Source organism: Mauremys reevesii, linkage group 1, assembly GCF_016161935.1.
Source record: "Mauremys reevesii isolate NIE-2019 linkage group 1, ASM1616193v1, whole genome shotgun sequence".
In the NCBI taxonomy this organism is placed as follows: domain Eukaryota; kingdom Metazoa; phylum Chordata; order Testudines; family Geoemydidae; genus Mauremys; species Mauremys reevesii.
In genome coordinates this window covers 346,468,823-346,489,325 of record NC_052623.1, presented here as the reverse complement: position 1 = coordinate 346,489,325, position 20,503 = coordinate 346,468,823, and the positions used below count along the sequence as shown (strand labels likewise).

The 20,503-nt window shown below is 39.3% G+C and overlaps 1 protein-coding gene across 11 annotated transcripts in view; it reads right to left on the bottom strand.

Moving 5' to 3' along the window:
- Positions 1-10,608: 10,608 nt before the first annotated feature.
- USP6NL (USP6 N-terminal like) overlaps positions 10,609-20,503 on the bottom strand; it is a 211,738-nt gene continuing 201,843 nt past the window's right edge. For all 11 annotated transcript variants that reach the window (XM_039519456.1, XM_039519458.1, XM_039519465.1 and 8 more), the window contains one exon: positions 10,609-14,586. In XM_039519456.1, coding sequence (XP_039375390.1) covers positions 13,157-14,586 — 1,430 coding nt within the window. In that variant the 3' untranslated portion in view covers positions 10,609-13,156. The remainder of the gene's footprint in view (positions 14,587-20,503) is intronic.

Below are 20,503 nucleotides of genomic sequence, written 5' to 3'. Positions count from 1 at the left end.
TAACCTTGGGGATAAGATTGTAGCATGTATCACAATGGTCCATCGCTATATGTAATTATCAGTGAAGAATCCATTTAGTCTCAGAGGCCAAAGACAGTGTCGCGTGTTCAGCCTTTGTGTTCAGAGCTGTTGAAGGTTTTTTTAAATTCTGAAAGGAGTCAGAATGAAGAAACGAAGCTTTCATACAAGTTCTGCCGTAAACCCTCCATATTCCAGCAGTCTTTGTCTGCATCTTTGTCCTTGATTTCAACACTTCTTTATACTAAGGACCTCTGAACCAAAGCTGTAAAGAACTTGCAGAGCTGCAATAAGTTTCTTGAAGTCTGTTAGCATTAATGTGATTCATTTCCCTTCTGCTACATCTTAGCATTGTATTGCCACTTCAAATACAGAGCCCACTTAACTTGTTCTGGAAGACTTCAGATGTCAAGGCTATGAGGTTTTTGAGCATCCTGTAGCATTTACAATGCAATTTCATTTCAAACAGCATCTTTTAAACAATATCTTTAAAGAAAGAAAAGCCACTGGAAAAAAAATAGAAAATGCTTTCCAGGATGGATTAACAATGAGTGCACAGAGTGAGAGGTTTGTCTGACAACTAAAGCAGACCCAAATACTTGGTAATGTATAAAGAATGCTCAGCATCAACCAGAGCTCAGATCCTGCATTTTTAAATGGACACAAAAGCTTCACCTTTTTTTAATTAAGAACAGAATAAAGTGAATGAAATAGAAGATTCAAGAAATATTTTTTTTAAATGGGAGGGCAGAAAAAAAGGAGTTATTTGTATATTGCTAACACTGCATGACATGCTTTACAATGAGGTAGGAATACCTCCCAGGAGTTTATAAACTACAGCCCCAAACCTGCAAGCACTGATGGAAATATCTAGCTTTACTCCCATTGGATTCAATCTTCAAGCACTGTAATATATGTGCTTACCTTTTCTCATGCAAGTAGTTCCACTGAAGTCAAGTCCTGTGTATTTGCAGGATGATGGTCTAAGACCATATACATGCTAGGAATAGTGAGGTTGGGGAGTTCATTCTCAAGTTTGTTCTGCAGTGGTCTTTCCTACTTTAACATAGATCTGTTCTGCTCCCCAGTTTAGACTGATTTTTTCCATCCTTGGCACTAGTTGAAAAGTTAACAATGGTAAATCAAAAGGCAAACAAAAGGAGCCATTCAGAACTGATCCTCTAATATATACTGTACATCTAATATTTAAATACCAATTGGAGTTGATAGAGAAACATGGTGCCCAGTAACTACAAAAGAATATACCTCAAGCCAGAAAGACAAGCAGACAGAAGATCAGAAGTAGTTTATCAAAAGCATTGGAATGAGAAATATTTTGAGATAAATTCTGCTAGACAGAAAGAAGCACTGCAGTGACAATTTTTTGGAATGAAATGTTAAAATACAGTTTTGGGGAAAGCAAGTTAAATTTCTTCAGGGTCCTTTTAAGCTCACTAACAATCACTTTCCTAATGAAGGGGGAAATTTCACTCCTCCTTTGTCACTTAAACTTACTACCATTCATTTATGAAGTTACCATAAAGTTTTAAGTTGTATCATAAGTTATAATAAACTGCCAGCTGATTTTCATTACAAACCGCACTGTAATTGAAGTAGAATTTAGAAAATGCAAGATTAGGAGGCTTTGTTAAATATATTATTCTAAAATAAAACTATGGTCTAGTGTAGAATTGGGCATCTCTGTTGGTCTGAACAAGGATCCAGGTATGAGGAACTATGATGCCCCCCTGGATTGCGAAGCACCTCACCACCACCTGCCCATAGCACAAAGCAATCTTGTCTGTGCCTGCTGTAGCTCAGCTCCCTGAAACCAAGAGCCGCTGGCCACACAAGCATAGACTCATAGACTAAGGTCAGAAGGGACCATTATGATCATCTAGTCTGACCTCCTGCACAATGCAGGCCACAGAATCTCACCCACCCACTCCTGTAACAAACCCCTAACCTTTGTCTGAGTTATTGAAGTCCTCAAATCGTGGTTTAAAGACCTCAAGGTGCAGAGAATCCTCCAGCAAGTGACCTGTGCCCCACACTGCAGAGGAAGGCGAAAAACCTCCATATATGGTCTCAGGTATGTGCAGAGCTCACCCTCTCCATGCAGGCTAGTGATAGGTATACACCGATCCCCACATCCTCAGAGCACATACCTGGCAATGTCCAGCCCTTTACCATTGAACATTCAGAAATTACCAGGTACACTGTCCCCAGAGGAACAGTGCAGCCCCTCCCTCCCCCCCCCCCCACTTGTTTAGCTCAACTGAGGATGCGCTCCAAGATAACATCTCAGCACTGAGATAGATTTACAGTGAAAACAAAGCATAACATTATGAATATGGATTATGTAACCAGAAATGGTTATCTATAAAACACAAAAAGCATAAAGCTTAAAAGCATAAACTTAACTTTAACAGGCTAAAAACCTTTGTCCAAAGCAGCTTCCCTCACCTAAAGGATTTCCAACCAACGTGGTAGGGATCCCGCTTTCCTGAATGCTAAAAGCCCTTTTTGCTTCCTCAGAAAAGGATAAAATGGTGTCCTTTCACCTTCTTTTTATAGCCCCAAAGTGCATTGTTTTGTCTCCAGAGTGAAGATGACCCCGTTCCCTCCCCCCAGGGTTTATTCTCTCATGTTTTATCTCCTGTTGACTTCCCATCTCCCTGTTGACTGGGAGCTTCCATTGTGTTTTCCATAGGTGAATTAACATCCTTTGTCTGATCCAAAACTTGTTTGTCAGCTCTGCCTTGGATCCAGATTTTAAAACATTTTAGTACATATACACAACTCCTTAAATATCATCCATCCATCTCATAGTGTATCACTTCTCGTAATTGTTATCAGCTTTTATTAGATACCTCACTTGCTCCGCTGTGGATAAACACTATGAAAGCAATGTGTTGGGTGTGGTGAGTTTGTCAGGCCTGTCAGGAGTTACTGCTACAACCCAGTGAACCCTTTACCATTTGGCGTTGAGGGGTTCTTAGCATCATGGGAATGTCTGAATCTTAAACCCAAGATTCTCTCTCTGCTCTTAGTAAGTCCTTTAGAGCCTGATTTGTAGAAATGCTGAGCCCCCACATGTTTTATTGAAGTCAATAGAAGCTGTGAGTGCTCAGCTCTCTGAAAAATCAGACGCAACCTTTTTAACCTCCTTTAGTCATTGGTACACTAAAAGTAGGAATAATAATACATAACTACCATATGGGGGTGTGGTGAGCATTAATGTTGGTTAAGTGCTCTGTAAGTGCAAAGCATTATCTCTATGGATAGAAGCAATTATAAACCCATGACAATTGATTTTACATATTCTTAACAGTACAGTAAGAGAGGAATTTCAGGATAGCAGTACAGGCTGTGGAGTATTCCAGCTTCCGCATCCTAGGGCTTAATCCACAGCTCACTGAAACCTGTGGAAAGACTCTGACTACTATGGCCTTTGACTCAGGCTCACAGGCTGCAGTGGGAGGGGAGTCAGCTCCTTCCTCCATTATCTCCTCCACCTGAGTTCCTGTGTGCTCAGTGACCAAGGTACCAAAGATGGTCCTATTGGCACCCTCCCCCCGCACATAAAATCCAAACCTAATGAATCAAACAAAAACTGCCTTTAGCTTCCATAACCTATTTAAAAATATCGGGTAGCTCAAATTGCGTATGACGTGCGTTCCTTTCTATAAGTGTGGCCGCTAATCCAGCACTCCGTTCGTAGGTAGGATTTTTCCTTCATCATTCCAATCAGGAATGAATTAGAAATTTTGGAAGTTTTTGACTCTCCTCCTACGAGAACCATTAATCCAAGTGAAAAGGAAATTATGAAGTCCCAATTTAGAGAGATTCTATATACCAGACCATGATTCATGTCTAAAGAGAGAATGGGTAAATCTACCTTTAGAGAGGTCATATTGAAGTAATTACCAGGGCTGAAAATGTTATTTTGGAGGCTGACGGCCTCTGTAAGAAACCCCTTAGGTGAAAAGGGAAAAAATATAAGACAAAAAGTATTAAGGATAAGAGTGATGCATTGGAAGTGACCTTCCCAAGCTACGTTTTTTGTATGTCCAAAGTCATAACTTTTGAAAGCATTTCAAAGTACTTAGAATCATAGAAGATCAGGGTTGGAAGGGACCTCAGGGAGGTCATCTAGTCCAATCCCCAACTATTTTTTTTGCCCCAGATCCCTAAATGGCCCCCTCAGGGATTGAACTCACAACCCTGGGTTTAGCAGGCCAATGCTCAAACCACTGAGCTATCCCTCCCCCCTTCAGATGTAGTTTTTAAGAAGTTAAATGGGTGCACAGTGTACCGTAAGTACCCAACATAATTGGCATCACAAAGACTTGACTGGAATATTGGTATAGAAGGGAGCAGCTTGTTCAGGAAGGACAAAAGGAGGGTGTGTTGCCTTATATACCAGATGTATACACCTGCATTGAGGTTAAGATAGGAATGGGAGGCAGACCTGTTGAAAGTCTCTGGGTAAGGATAAAAGGGGTAAAAAAAACAAAGGTGTTGTTATGCTGGAATCTACTATCCACCACCTATTCAGGAAGAAGAGGGGGATGAGGCTTGTTTGAAACAACTAACAAAATGATCCAAAGCACAGGACTTGGTGGTAATGGGGGACTAGAATTAGAATTCAAAACGATCTTGACAAACTGGAGAAATGGCCTGTAATAAATAGGCTGGAATTCAATAAGGACAAATGCAAAATACTGCACTTAGGAAGGAATAATGAATTGCACAAATGCAAAATTGGAAATGACTGCCTAGAAAGGAGTACTGCAGAAAAGGACATGGAGATGAAAATGGATCAAAAACTAAATATGAGTTAACAATGTGATACTGTTGCACAAATTGCAAACATTCTGGGATATACTAGCAGGAGTGTTGTAAGCAAGACATTAGAAGTAATTACTCCACTTGGCACTGATAAGGCCTCAACTGGAGTATTGCGTCCAGTTCTGGGCACCACACTTCGGGAAATGTGGACAAATTGGAGAAAGTCCAGAGGAGAGCAACAAAAATGATTTAAGTTCTAAAACACATGACCAATGAGAATTATTTTTTTAAACTGGTTTGTTTAGTGTGAAGAAGAGAAGACTGAGAGGGGGACATGACAACAGGCTTCAAGTACGGAAAAGGTTGCTAGAAAGAGGATGATACATAGTCCTGTCCTCAGTGGAAAAGGAAAACAAGTAGTAATAGACTTAATTTGCAGCAAGGGAGATTTAGGTTAGTTATTAGGAAAAGCTTCCTAACTGTCAGGGTAGTTAAGCACTGGAACAAATTACCTAGGGAGGTTGTGGAATCTCTCTCATGGAAGATTTTTAACAAGAGGTTAGACAAACACCAGTCAGGGATGGTCTAGATAATACTTCGCCCTGCCTCAGTGCACGGGGGCTGCACTCGATGACTTATTGAGGTCCCTTCCAGTCTACATTTCTATGATTGTAAGATTCATCTGATACATGCTCTTTTATAAAGTTATTTAGATTCTTAAATTCTTTTCTTCCTCTCCATAATTCCTTCTGACAGAATTTTATTCCACTAGGAGCACAGAAGAACAGAACAGTATGAGTTTCAGCAATTTTAGAGCCCATGAAAGTTAAAATGATGGAGGAATTATGCAGCATTCAACAGCAGTTTTACCCTTCCCATTAATGCCTTGGCAAAACTTGGGACTGTCCAAGGAGGGGCGGTGGAGGAAAGAAGTGATTAAAATTGAATACCTCTTTGTGCCTTTCCATAAAAAACAAAATTTACTATCCGAACAGCCATGAATGCTTACAAGGGACAAGGGACTCGTTTGATTGTTTATGAAGATAGTGTTTTCAACTCTCATTGGGCAAGCCTGGTAAAACAATTGCTGGAAGTGGAACTTAAGTTACCAGCTTAGTAGTTTGGCTGCAGAGAAAGAGCACCAGATGATGTTGTTATTAACGCATTTTGTAATCGTGTGCAATGTGGCAATATCATGTTTTATAGCAACAAAGGTTTAGGTACAATTATGAAGAGTGGACGAACTCCCTTAATTGCAAATTAATTACTTACTCTAGCAACGAGCTTCCTAACTCTACAGCTAAAATAGGCTATTTATCTCCTGCTGAGCTTGCGGCTACTTAAATATTTCCACAGTGGCAATGTGCCTGGTTTATCCCAGTCACGGTTGCCCCCGCCCCCCAGCCACTGTGCCAGCTACTATATAAACACAAAAAGGTAGACAAGGTCCCTGACCCAAAAATCTTACAACCCAAGGCCTTGATTATGCAAAACCATATGCAGGTCAGTCAATGGGTCTGCTCACAGTGTACAAAATAAAGCAGGTGCTCAAGTCTCTGCAAGATCCATAGCCTTTGATGACAGGCAACACATGAAGAGGTGGGGAAGATGGAAACCATTAACTATATGTATTTTCAAGCAGCCATTAATACATGTTTATATTCATGTATACATTTTGGTTTATTTTGATAATCACCTAAAGAGATTTACTTTCCCCAACTGCCCCTCAGCCCGGCCGTCGCAGACTGGCTGATTTCTTGTAGTCAGTGGTGGGAGTGGGTTTTGAGGAGCTTCAAGGTAGTACAAAGGCTCAATGCAGGCAGGGTGCATCATGGAAAAGGTCACAATCCAGAAGCTAGAGAGAAGACATTTGTTGGAGTGACAAACAGGTGGGCAGGGCAGGTCTGGCAGCAGTGGCAGAACTGATGGAACAAGGCAGGCAGACAAATGATTGAAAGGGGCAGAGTTGCGAAGGGCATCCAAGGTTAGAACAAGAAACTTGAACTTGAAAGGAAGCACTAAATCTAGTGTCTGGAGTGTTTGCCTAATTAGTTGGTGTCAGGTTAATCTGCTGTAACACAATTAGGGCTTGTCTACACTACCCGCCGGATCGGTGGACAGCGATCGATCCAGCGAGGGGCGATTTATTGCGTCTAGTAAAGATGCAATAAATCAACCGCTGAGCGCTCTCCCTTTGACTCTGGTACTCCACCAGAATGAGAAGCACAAGCGGAGTCAATGGGACACCACGGTAAGTAGATCTAAGTATGTCAACTTTAGCTACGCTATTCATGTAGTTGCGTATCTTAGATTGACCCTGCGCGGTAGAGTAGAAAATCCCTTCGTTTCTTTACAGAGGAGTTAATTTGTGGCTTTCAAGGAAGCTGCGAGCTGATAGGTTTTCAGGTTAAAATCCATGCTGTTCCGTTTGATATAGAAACCTTTACTATACACACATTTGTTAGGCCAGACACTGCTGACTTAAGCCTGGTCTACACTAGGAAATTAGGTTAGTGTAACTGTAAGTCAGGGGTGTGAAAAATCCACACCCGAGTGATGCAATTAAGCCAACTAACCCCTGGTGTAGACAGTGCTAAGTCAATGGGAGAATTCTGTACTGCCTTTTGGGGAGGTGGTGTACCTACGCTGATGGGAGAACTCCTTTGTCGGTGTAGGTAGCGTCTTCACTGAAGTGCTACAGCGGCACCACTGAAGTGTTTTGAGTTTACACAAGCCCATACACTCCCATGGGTTCCAAAATGGACCCACTGCCCAATTTTTATTTTTTTTTAAGTGAATAATCCTGCACATCAGGGTGCCTGATTTCAGAAGGTAGGTGCTCAGCATGTTATGAAAAACAAGTCCCCAGAAGGTGTCTCCAGTTGGGCTCCCAAAAATTGAATGCAACCAAGAATTGCTAGTCACTTCTGAAAATTCAGACCATCTTCTTTACAACTTACGATCAAAACTCAAAATTATTGGAGGTACTCAGGCATAATCTTCACTAAGGGTCCACTTCACCTGATGCTTGTGCTGGATCCACAGTTACAAGGTTTGTATAACAGAGTGGCTGTTTGCCTCAAAGCCCCTCCCTACCTAGTAGGTGGTGGTGATGGAAAATGGTGAAGTGTGATTTTTCTGATTCAACCATTGCAGATGGCTCATTAACTACTAGCAGAGGTGGATGTGGCTCTTAAAACAGAGGATCGAGGGTGTGGGCTGAACAGCCCTTGGGAGGAAATGCCAGGAATAGACAAGCATGGGCTTGACCTGGATTTTGTCTCACTGAATTTGGAGTTCTTTTTGTGAATAAAAATAACCATTGCGTTGACTGCGTTTGGAGCATGGTGGGGAAGACACCTGTTCATAATTATCTTAAACATATCTTCCCAAAAGAAAAGGTATGCAAATTCAGACTATGCTGAATATCTTACTATCCATTAAGAAGGCTGACATACCTTTTATCTAGTAGATTCTCCTTCTGAATTGCACCTGCATTGCTAAATATGGAGGGAGAGACCCAGAGAATATCCTTAGCAGTTTCCATAACTCCAATCTCACCTCTAATGTGTTGTCGCCCTATGCAGCATCATTTTAGCCATTGTTCTAAAAGAGTTCTTGGGCAAAGCAAGCAGACAGATCAGCATCACAGTCAGAGCTAAAGTGACGAGAGAGGGAGGCAGAAAGAGGAGACAGACAATAAGTGGAGTGGTGAAGGGAAATGTGCATATATATATCCAAGAAAGAATTTGTCCCTACCCCTTTTGTATTCTTGAAGTGTGACCATCTTCAGAGATCAGCAGCAATATATCACTCTCTCTTACTCACATACACTTAAGAAAGCCTTTAAAAAAAACCCTTGAAAAAAAGTTTCCACAACAAGAGAGGCTTAGAACATGTATAATATGTAACCGTGCCCCTAAATAAACTTTTACCATTAAGGCTTGTGGATAAATGCATTCGATGCACAGAATACAGTTTTGCTTTGGACATTGTCTGGAAAAGGCTGAAGAGACATGATAACCTCTGCTGTCTTAACCATCTTGACAGCCATTACCAAGGAATAGCAGTAGATGAGGAGGAATGGAACACAGGTCAGGAAACGCCAGAGAAGGGGTCCAGGGAGTTTACCAGAAAGAAGTGAGAAAAGAGAAACGAAGTACAGCACAGCTTAGTTTTCTCTGACCTACCCAAATAACATAAGCAGAACAAACCAACTTCAAAATCAGTGTCAAAAGCCAGAGGATGAAATGCTGGTTCTCAGAAGATTCAAACTCTCTAGTTTTTGTACTTGTAAAAAGCATGAGTGGTTTTCTGTTGATGCATTACAATACATGTACAAACAAAACTAGTCAATGCTAGGCAGTGGAGGGACCAAGAAACTCAGGAGAACTCAGGTTCTTTGTTCCAAGAAAAAATTCCTTTTGGCACCAAGAAGCCCCAGAACAGTTTCTTTCCTCATGCCTGATAGATGTGGCAACCATTTTAAAGGCCATGTTCAAATTACTGCCATCATGATCCAGATTTTTTGTTACTGATCTAGCTATCTCCTGTTGTGACAGTGTATTGAAAAGCATTTGTGTTGGCTTAACATCCCCTAAAAGGAAAACGCTAAGACAAACTACGCAGGTTAAAATGTTGTTAAATTTTAAGTATGCTACATTCACAGATCTTCATAAGCATGCCATGTTTACAGAACTATAAAAAGGGTCTTTTCCTCACTGAAGTACTGGCAGCAGAATGCACACTGCTGGAAAAGAAAAGGTGGGCATGTGATGGCATATATTGTGCAGGCAGTGTAATGGGACTCACGGGGGAGATAAAAAATCTATAATTTGCAAGTCCAATTTCAAAGTCATATCTGGGATAATGTGAAACTCAGGGTAGGAATCTTTAAAAAAATATTCTTGGAAAATATACATGTGTTCCTCAGGGAATCAAAGGGATTTACCTCTCTGCTTCGCTAGGCTGTTCTGTCTTTTTGACATTTTGATGTTGTTTACTGTTCAAATCTAATTTTGGAATTGAGTGGTTCATTTCAAAGGTGTATTTTTGACTAACATTCAGGCAGCTCTCCTAAGCCATGGCCAAGGAGTTGCTAAGCTCCTCAGCATCAGTGCTGGCACTTTTAAATTCATTTTTGTCGGGGATGTTGGGATGTGTGTCACTTTTACCATAAAGGCTCAGTTCTGCTCTCAATTGTGTGGGTACAACTCCCACTGAATTCACCAGTGTTACTGAAGGAAAAAATGGGCCCTACATTTGTTTATGGAGCTATATTTACTGCTTGTATGTTTTAGAATTATAAAAAGCAGAGAAGGAAAAGCTCCAGTCAGGACATTTAATCCATTACACCAGCCAATGCAGAATTGTTTCTTACTGTAAGCTACAGATAGAGTTGTCTACTACTGTTTCCTGTAATATTGAGCTTTTTGGTAACTAAAATGAATAATTCCTTTGATGCTTGCAATACATTTACCTTAAATAAGCAGATGACGTTTACCCATAAATAAGACTTTTATTCTTCAAACGATGATGTGTCGGTTTCCCTTTAGGACAGTACAGATCACTGCTACATAAATCCTGAGTAAAATGATATTTTTCAGTCTGATTAGTAAAATTGTATAGATCTATCATGTCAATAAGTCCACTGTTGACGGCTATAGGGTGAGAACACTGGGATAGGGCAGGAAAATTATAATGACAGTTCAGACTCGTTTCTAAAGCCATTGCTGAGGGCTAGGTTTAGCAATGAAGACTATAATCAATAAGCTGTAACTTCTGAAACAATGACAAGGCATTTTAAGAATTATATTGATATTGCTCGGTCTAAAAGAAAAAACAGACAAATTAAATAGGGCATACATTATACAAGAGTATACCATTAATTTTTTACAAAGAATAGTTTATCCTGGGAAGACCAGAATTATGGCTTTTGCCTACAAACATAATCAAAGATGGTAAAAAAAGACACATAACAACATAGATTTTATTAATATTATTATACATGTTAAAAATGCAACCACATCAAAATAGAATACACAGTTAAAAAACTGTTGCAGAGGACATAAGAAAATAGTGTGTATATATTTTATATATAAAAATCTACAGTATTTACTAGTGTTGATACATATTTTGGAGCAGTCCCAGGCTGCTAGCACAAAGTAAATTGTACAGCTTTATTTATTATGAATCACAGAACCATGGTTAAAACTTTGGGATTATTACACTTAACCACATTATATACATACATTGCTAAGCTGCTGTAAGTAATCAGAACTAAGGTAAGCCCAAGTAATATTCATCATCTCAATTTCAGTTTAGAGTTTTTCAGTGTAGTGCTTAGCTACTGTTCCTTCACTGCAGTTTGCAATCTTTAAAATATAAAACTGCCCAGTTCATTACAAATTACACCGCTCATTATATACACAAAAGAAGTGTGTGAAATATACTAAATGTTACTTCCATTTAAAAAAAAAACAAAAAACATTTTACTTCTGTACCTTAAAACCTAGACAGCCAACCTGCAGCAAGAATAGGCACTACAGCTCATTCTTTAAAAGAAAAATTTATCTGTTTTCTAGTGTTCAATGTACTCAGCTAACACACCTCAAGAAAATGCAAATGACAAACAAAGACTGATTTTTAAGTGTCCCAGAACCTACCAGTGTTTTGGTATTTAAGTATTATAAATCTTTTCTGTTAAAAGCTCTAAGGACTTAGTCTTGCAAGAGGTCTGTCACCCTCAGCTCTCATTAACTTCAATGAGAGTCAGCATGCTTAGCAATTCCTACATTCAGCAGCTCACAAGACTGCACCCCAAATATGCCACTTAACCTGCATTTTTTTTCTTTTCACAGTGGATGAAAGCCAAGGAGAATGTAGAGTACAAAAGGCTGCAAACACTAATTTAAAAAAATATTTAATTACAAAGAGTCTATTAAGCTTCTTATTAACAGTCAGGGTTGCAAATCACACAATCTCTCAACGGCCTGACAGTGCAGCAGCACTTGCCCAACCCTGGACATGAGCCTATTGCTTTCTGGAAAAAGGAGGGCAAAAGCAAAACATGTCATTGAACTGACATTATGGGAAAGAGCACTGAACGCATTCATATAGCACTAGGGTTGCCAGTTTTGGTTGGATGTACTCCTGGAGGTTTCATCAGATGACAATCTTTAATTGAAGATTAAATCTTTAACTCCTGGAGACTCCATGACAATCCTGGAGGGTTGGCAACCCTACACCGCACACAGAGGGTGAAAATAGCTACACAACCCCCATGTTCGGCCCCCAAGTTTCAAGTGACTGGCAATACTCTTATACCAGTAAGAGGACTGTTTGGCAATCCAGTAGCTCACACTATGACTGGTTTGCTACGTTAGACCCCATGGTAAGGCTGCATGCCGTGAGAATGCAGCACCATTTCTGCTTCTAGCATTGTATACGGTGTGCTCAAATAATTCAGAAGACTTAAATGGGAACGCAAAGCATTGCTTTGCAACATTGGATTTGGGTACAAGGTACAGATTCTGTGCTGAAAGTTCATCCATACCCTAAAGACTTGCTACACTCAGACTGCCCTGATTTTAAGCACCATTTGTCGGCCAGATCAGAGCGACTCTTTTTGGCTCCATGGTTTTGCTTGTCTGTTCCTTCTGGCTGAGGGAAAGGCAAGATAGCAGCCAAAGGAATGGAGATTAACTGGGAAACAGCATCCCATGTAAGATTACATTAACAACCCAGAGCATCTCTCCAACTTCAATCAGATCCTGGGTTACTGAGGCAGTTTGTATATAAAGACAGGAAAGACCATCCAAAATGAATGGGTCATTTATCAAATAAATTACAAAGAAAATAATTAAACTGAAATAAAATACTTCACTAACCTAGCCCAAGAGTAAATGCATCTACATTTTAGCCTCTTTAGTTCTTCTCCAGGTAAATATTTGTGTATTTGCACAAGCACACTTACTGCATTGTAATGTCAGTCAAAATACAGCTTGCAAATGTGTTACAGTTGCTAGGCAGAAAGATCATAGCTCTGTGCAAATTATTTAAATTTCAGAAACATGGTAGTGTTAGACACATTTTGCAGATGACTCTACTGCTATTGCTATGTTTATATGCATCAGATCCCTTTCAACAGGTTCAATGCAAGTTTAAAAGCTCAACTACCTTTCAGCCAAAGTTTAAAATGGCTTTGAAATAATGTTATTACTTTATCAGAGAATTGCATGAACTGCCCACATTCTGTATAAAATACTGACTTGGACAATTATAAACACAGCAATATATATCTAATGTTTTCAGTTCTTGCTTTTTAGTTAGCATTGATTGATTTTCACAGAAGCACTGATTCATGCATAGACATCCCATCATTTTGGTTTCTGTAGTGCTGGGCAGGGGCTGGTGGGCCTGAACCATGTTCTTCCAAGGTTGGTGACGTCCTATATCTTATTGGACTATCCACAGAAACAGTTGGAAGATTATGGTCCTGAATAGGTGTTGGCTGACCAGCTGCATACTTCTGTAAGTTACCCAAGTGGCTTTGGTTAGCATCTTGGTTCCAGGGCTGCCTATATATCTCATGTCTATACATATAAGCAGCATCTGGCCTCTTTCTGTTGTCTGACAAATAATCCACTGGAGGAATTATAAATTTGACACCTGAGGGTGATCTAGAGTTGCCAGGATAGGCATCAACAGGTAAGACTTCTATTCGACTAGAAGGTGGAGAAATAGCATTTTGGCGATTGGCAGGATAAGAGTACATATGTGGTTTATCTGGAGAAAAATCTGTTGAAAAGATAGAACCATATGGTCTACCAGAAGTGTTGGTTCGGTTCCCATGATTATACTGTGAAGGTATAAAACTTGCACTAATTGCGCTGGAGGCAGGCTTTGGAGTGTTTCCATGGTACATAGGTGGGTTACTATAAGATGGTGGTGGCTGTTTAACATTTGATCTGTGATCTGACCCATCAGACTGAGATGAATATCTTGGGCTTCTCAGTTGGGAACTGACGGCATAATTGTTGGATATTTTTAGTGGGCCAGGAATTTTTGCACCTTGCTTTCTAGGACTACTAGAGTGTGTTACATTCCTGGGATTTTGTGGATGAGCTCTTTCTAGCATCTCCTCAACAGGATTCTCATTCTCATGGTCAACACCTGGAATATTGTCATACTGCGATGCGTTAGACCCTCGCTTACCTTCATCAGCATCCAAACCCCTCATCTTTTGTTTTACATTCAATGGCTGTGGTTCACCAAGACTTGGTGGCGTGCCTGAAACAGCATGGTTTACTGACCTACCTTTTACCTCCACGGTAAGTTTTGTAGTCTTTTCAATAACTTTGATATCTGAAGGTTTATTCCATTTAGGTACAAATTCCCTTCTTGTATCGGAAGTAGCATTCGAATTTTGGTTAGCAGCTGCATTGTTATATTGTCTAGAATTGTCTTGTACTGTTGACTGAGGCTTTTTTCTGATATCTACGTCATTCTTAGATAGCTCACTCCGGACTACTGGTCCAGGCTTTTGCTGTTTTAAAGAAGGCTTCTTTTCCAGTGAATTAATTCTTCGGTTATTTGGTGAATCTTCTTGTACTTTTTCAGGAGATAGTCTCCTTTCTGTCCTTCTTGTTGTCTGTGTTCTTGAAATACTAGTGTTGCTCTGTCCATTGAGCATATGAGTAAGATTAAGCATGGCAGGCTGAGGTTCCAATGGAATTTGTCCCAATGGCTTCTTTGGAAATTCATCTTCTTTACCTAAAAAATAAGTAATAAAGTAAATTGAAGTTTCTTCATATGGAACTCTGCATGTGTGTTAAACACCTACACACACACACACACACAATACATAAAAGAAAAGTCTAGACAACCAAATTCAACTCTGGATTTAGATCTCAGACCCAAAGTTCAGTTAAATTTGGAGCTAGGGTTTTTTTTTTCTGGTCAATATATAATGTCCATATATATTTAAAGGACATTATACATATTTTATATATCTTTGATAGGAGTTTATCAGCTCTGAAAATCAGACCACTTATTTAAGTGCCTAAATATAACTTTAGGTACACTTTGTCTAAATTCCTATCTTTTACAGTTGCAAAGATACTAGTAGAACTAAATATGCACTCAATACTGCATTGATTGTCTTCCTGAGTCTGCAGCAGCTATCCTGCTGCTCAGAGTTTTCCCAAGCACTAGAGTACAATTAACAAGATTCGGGTCTGTTTTACCACTGTTATACTGAACACTGTGGAAAGAAGTGCAACTGAGAAATGTCATGTCATTTTTACATTACTGCTGCTTGGGAAAGCAATTAGCAGTGGAGTACTGGAGTCTTCATGGAGGGGACCCTCTTCATCCCCACAAAAACATTGTGTGCAGGAGTAGATTAAGAAGTCCCATTCTACCGAAGTAGTTAAGAGGCTCTGGAGGAAGGGGAAAGCGATAGCTGTTTCTACCTTCCAGAAGATAGATAGAGAAGGAAGATTTCAATTTTATTAGTGACCTTCTACACTGAGTCTATAACAGGGGTTGAGGGACAAAACCTTGGTAAGAATCCCAGTCCCATACTCCTTCTCAGCAGTTGAAGGTGAGCTGCTGGGTTTCTCACAAGACCATTATCCTTGAGCTCATACTTCTTCCTTATTGAAATATGCCTATTAGGTTTAGGTCACTGGCTTGCAGCTGTCTGGCAAATTTTTGAAACCCTTTATATTACACACACACACACACACCCTAATGACCCCAGGGGAGTCAGAAATAAATCTAGCATATAAATGCTTGTTTCTTAACTTTGTTAGTATAAGTATGCAATCAGGTGTGCAGTTATGCTAGACAACTATACCATGCAAGGTGAAACACAACGCCAAGAGACTTCAAAACACAAGAAAAATGGGTACCAGTGTAGCTATACACCCAAAGTATGCAAGAGCTTTTATTTTTTAAACATAATTTTTTTGTTAAATACTGAACAGTAAGTTCACTAAAACTGACTAATGGTTACATTAGATAGTTACACTTAAATGCTTTGTCAGCCAATCAGCCTCTTTTCATAATGATCCTATTAAATATGTACAGTATAGCTAAAAGATTATGCTTACCACTTTCATTTTTTAAATTCAGTTCTTTTTATGGTCATTGTAGTTAGAAGAGAATTTATTTAAATATCTAGGTACTACTAAGGTCCCCATCATCACAGAATCTGAATGCTAAATGGAAACACTAATATTTCTGTTCTGACAAAGATGGCAGTAAAAGACAACAGCATTTACTTAAGAGCGGCATATAAGTGGAGAGTTCTCTTTTGGTTATGAGCACAACATATCCTACATCATTCAATGTTTAAATGTCAGTCTCTTAAGGGGACACTATATTCCAGATTGCAACCATGTAAAAGACTTAATTATAAACCGAGAAATGATAGCTATACCGCCTGTCTGATAATGCCCATATGACTATTTCTGTTCAAATTACTCTCTCCTTTCAGCAGTCAGAGCTATTTTCCCATTCTAAATTAATACTGGTAAATAAGTCTTATTTCCACACCTTGTAAAATTGTAGTTTCCCTACTTATGTACAGCAATTTCTTTCATATTATAAATAGAAAAAAATTAAGTATGTAATTTTTAAATGCATTCCCCACATAATCTGTTTGAAAATTTGCCTGTAACTTTTAAAGATCAGACAGGATAGCCAAATAAACTCTATCATATAGCAGCTTACTAAGTAAAAACTGCAAGGACAGAAAAAAAAAACCCTGGATTTGCTGAAAAATTATATAGAAAAGCTATGTAAAATCATTGGTAGAAAAATAATTTAGTGTTTTGATCCTCATTGCTGCACTAGAGACACAGGACCATGCAACTTTCGTCTATCACTGGAAAATCTGAAGTTAAAAGTTAACATCTCATCACCACCGGTTATTTGTACGAACAATTCATTCTGTGTCTCTGTATACTGCACCTGAACGAACACTCAGTTGTCTCTCTAAAACAGGGATCATCAACCTTTGGTATGCCCTACAGGGTAAGCACTCTGGCAGGCCGGACCAGTTTGTTTACCTACTGCTTCCACAGGTTTGGCCAATTGCGGCTCCCAGTGGCCACGGTTCGCAGCTCCAGGCCAATGGGGGCGGCGGGAAGCAGCAGCCAGCACATCCCTCGGCCCGCGCCACTTCCCGCAGCCCCAGTTGGCCTGGAGCCGCGAACCGCGGCCACTGGGAGCCACGATCAGCCAAACCTGTGGACGCAGCAGGTAAACAAACCGGCACGGCCTGCCAGGGTGCTTACCCTGGCGAGTCGCATGCCAAAGGTTGATAATCCCTGCTCTAAAATATAGTGCTTAGAAGTATTAATAGCACCATGGAAATTGTATAAACAATAATATGAGTTCAATCTTTGACAGCTGATTCTCATTAGAGGGGGATGGCAGAAACTGAGATTATCATTGGATAGCACATAGGAAGTGCCATCAAGGATCAGGGCCACATCATGCTAGATTCTGCATAGGCAAATAAAAACAGAATTTACAGTCTAGGTGTCAGACAGGAGGTGACAGGTGCACAAAACAAACATGATGAGGGTGGGAGAGATGACAAAGTAACAAAATGAGAGTTTAACAGAAAAGTCTCTGTTTCCTACTTGCCTAACTAATGCCAGTTTCATAGTTGTTGTATGCTGGTGGTCATTCTCAATGTGCTCCAAATGAAGTCTACAGTGCTGTGTAAGGTCAAACTTACCCCCTGCCTGAGCTCTTGCTGCACTGGTAATTAAAAACAAACGTCAGCCTAAACTTAATCCTTCCAGCCTGACTGTTCTTAAGTTTCCTCGTGTCTATCACTGGTTTCACTCTAATCAGAAGGTCTCATAACTTGGCAGAGTTAACAAGCTTCCTGCCACAGTCAGCAGAATTCACTCAGCTTATTTATGCAGGGCACTAACTCCTGCTAACCTGATAGGTCACAGAAGAGTCCAGAATCCCTATGCAGAGTGGTGGATCGTACCACTCTGTTACAGTTATATTTCAAAAGACAGTAAGTGAAACTTTAAAGTTGAAGATTAAGAAAATAAAGTTAAGTTAGAATTGTTTTCCCACAAATTTCCAAGACACAGAAAAAGGCAGAGAAACTATGAAGGGGCTAATAGAAAATCCATAAATGTCGAAAACCTGAATCAGCAAGTGCACTCAAATCGCACAGATGACATGATTAGTAAGGAAGACCTGACTGCTCTTCTGCATGGTTCTGGTTTTTTTACAATCCATATAGAATACACAGAAACTATGATGACAGGTGCTTTAAGAATGCTGACAGATTCCTTCATAAAGATGGCTTTCCAAGACAATATACTGAGCACTACATTACACAGTTAAAAAACTGTCCCATATTCTTTTTGGGGTGGAATTCACTCCCTACAGAGGCTCTGCAAAACCTTTAAATCATTTATGTTCCACTTATGACCTCCAACTAGGGTGTATGCAGAACTTAAGACCTTGTGCTTGTTTTCTACACAGGGATGAATTTCACCCTTAATAAATACTCCAACACTAGAGCCCTATGTCGTTAGTTTTTCCCATCTTATTTGTCTCAATGAATTTTTTTAAATTAAGAAGTGCAGCATTTCACAAAAATGAAGCACTTCTGTGTACTACTAAACTGTCTATTTTAATGATAAGAATGAAGTCTGCATTGGGAAGTAAATACATACAATATGCCCTTCAAAAAAAAAGTTTGTGTAAATTATACAGAAGCGATCTTGGTTTTATATGCTGTTAAGTAGTTTGCAACTTTCAGGTGATCCATAAGGAGTTATGGGATGTTGTAAGAAAATGGCCCATCAGTAACTATACTGATGTAATTTTAACACAGATAATTTAATGTGCTTGTATGCAATAAACATCTTAAGAAAAAATGGTCCTCCTTTGTCAATAACGTCTTTCATGCTTGAAATGTAACTATTCAATCTATTTTTAAACAATAAATAGTTGCATTCATATTTAAATATGCATTCCAGTGCTCTTCCAGTACCTACATCAATGCTTTCTGTATTTGCATATACACATTTAAAAGCATCAACTGTTTCCCCTTCTCTTTCAGTCTTGAAGAAATTCACAGAGCAGATTGGAATCCTTTGAAATGTGCGTGGTTGAACAATAAGTTTTTGGTTTTTTTAATTCGACACACTTAAGGTCTCCTAATTACCATTAAGCTTTCATAAAACCCAAGCGAGAATATTGCAGACATTTTTTATTGAATTCTACATTGCTTTGAAGATTATTTTCTGTAATCTTTCTCGCATGGTTCACAGTAACAGAGTGCATTACCATTGGTGTGTGTGGTTTATATGATGTATGCACTAACCTGAATTATAGTTATAAAAAGGATGTCAGGACAACCTACACCGTAATATTAGTTATGGAACACTATTGTGAAGCTGTTAAACTTTAGAATGAATGCTAAGACCAGAGTAACAGCCAAAATGTTCCAAGCCTACAACTGTTCTTTAGAAAGATAAAACCGTGGGCATTTTAATAACGTGATACCAGGCTTTAGTTTCCTATGATTTGATGATACTGGAGCTTAGAGTCTGCATAGAAACAAAAGATAAGATATAGGATGAAAAAAGACACAGCTTTATATCTTCATCATAAAGCCTCCATGCAACACAAATTAACTTGGCCTCACACTCAAACATCGAAAATCTTGTCTGGATCAGTAAATAAACATTTGTACTCCAACCTTTAGATATAGCCACTTTACTAAACTCTGTTAGCTATGCTCCGTTTTCCTAACGGGCAAAGCAGCAAAACACATACCTGAATCCTAGGCTCAGTCATGCTCAGATTAACATTAACTAAGGTTTGCCCACCTCTTACCATAACACAATCCAGGCTAAAGACATCATCAAAAGTAATGGGGTAGTGGCATGGTCCAATAACAAGAATCTTACAGCATAAAGGTATATTCCAAACCACTGACACCTCCTACAAAAAAGCACTTTGTTTTAAGCTATAAAATGTGTGTTTAATACCTACTAGAAATCAACACAACATCAAACAGAACAGACTATATTTAATTAGGGTGTTGGTCACTCCCAGTAAATCCACAAACAATCATTCTTAGGGGCTACCAACTGCAGTAGATGCCAAGAATAATTTATCGCCCTTGAAAACAATAAGAGCTCTTAAATTAACCTAAAATTAAAGAAAATGAAATCCTTTGAGGAACATGAAATAAAAACAGGAAGAATAATTTGCACACCCATCACCATGCATATTAATGCAAATATATATGGCTCAAACTCACAAAGAAAGCATGCAAATCATGTACATGAATGTTGTGAAAAAGCCAGAGATAAAATACCAGGAGACACTTGGGGGATAGTAGCGAACAGGAAGACCACGATGTCGGGTGCTGGTAGGAACAGAGGAAAAAGAAAAACAGGTTCATATCCTCACCTCTAAAAAAAGCAAATTGAGAAAAAAAAAAAAAAAGAAATACCCAGAGTGAAAGAGCAAGCAAATAACCATAGAAACAGAGAGAGAGCATGCAGGCCCCTCTGTTGAGAAAAAGTATGCAAATAAAACATCTCATGACTTGTCACAGTAACATGCCAAATATTCCCTTGCAAGTTCTGTATCATGTTCCACCAAACTTCAGCCTAAAGCTTCACCTGCA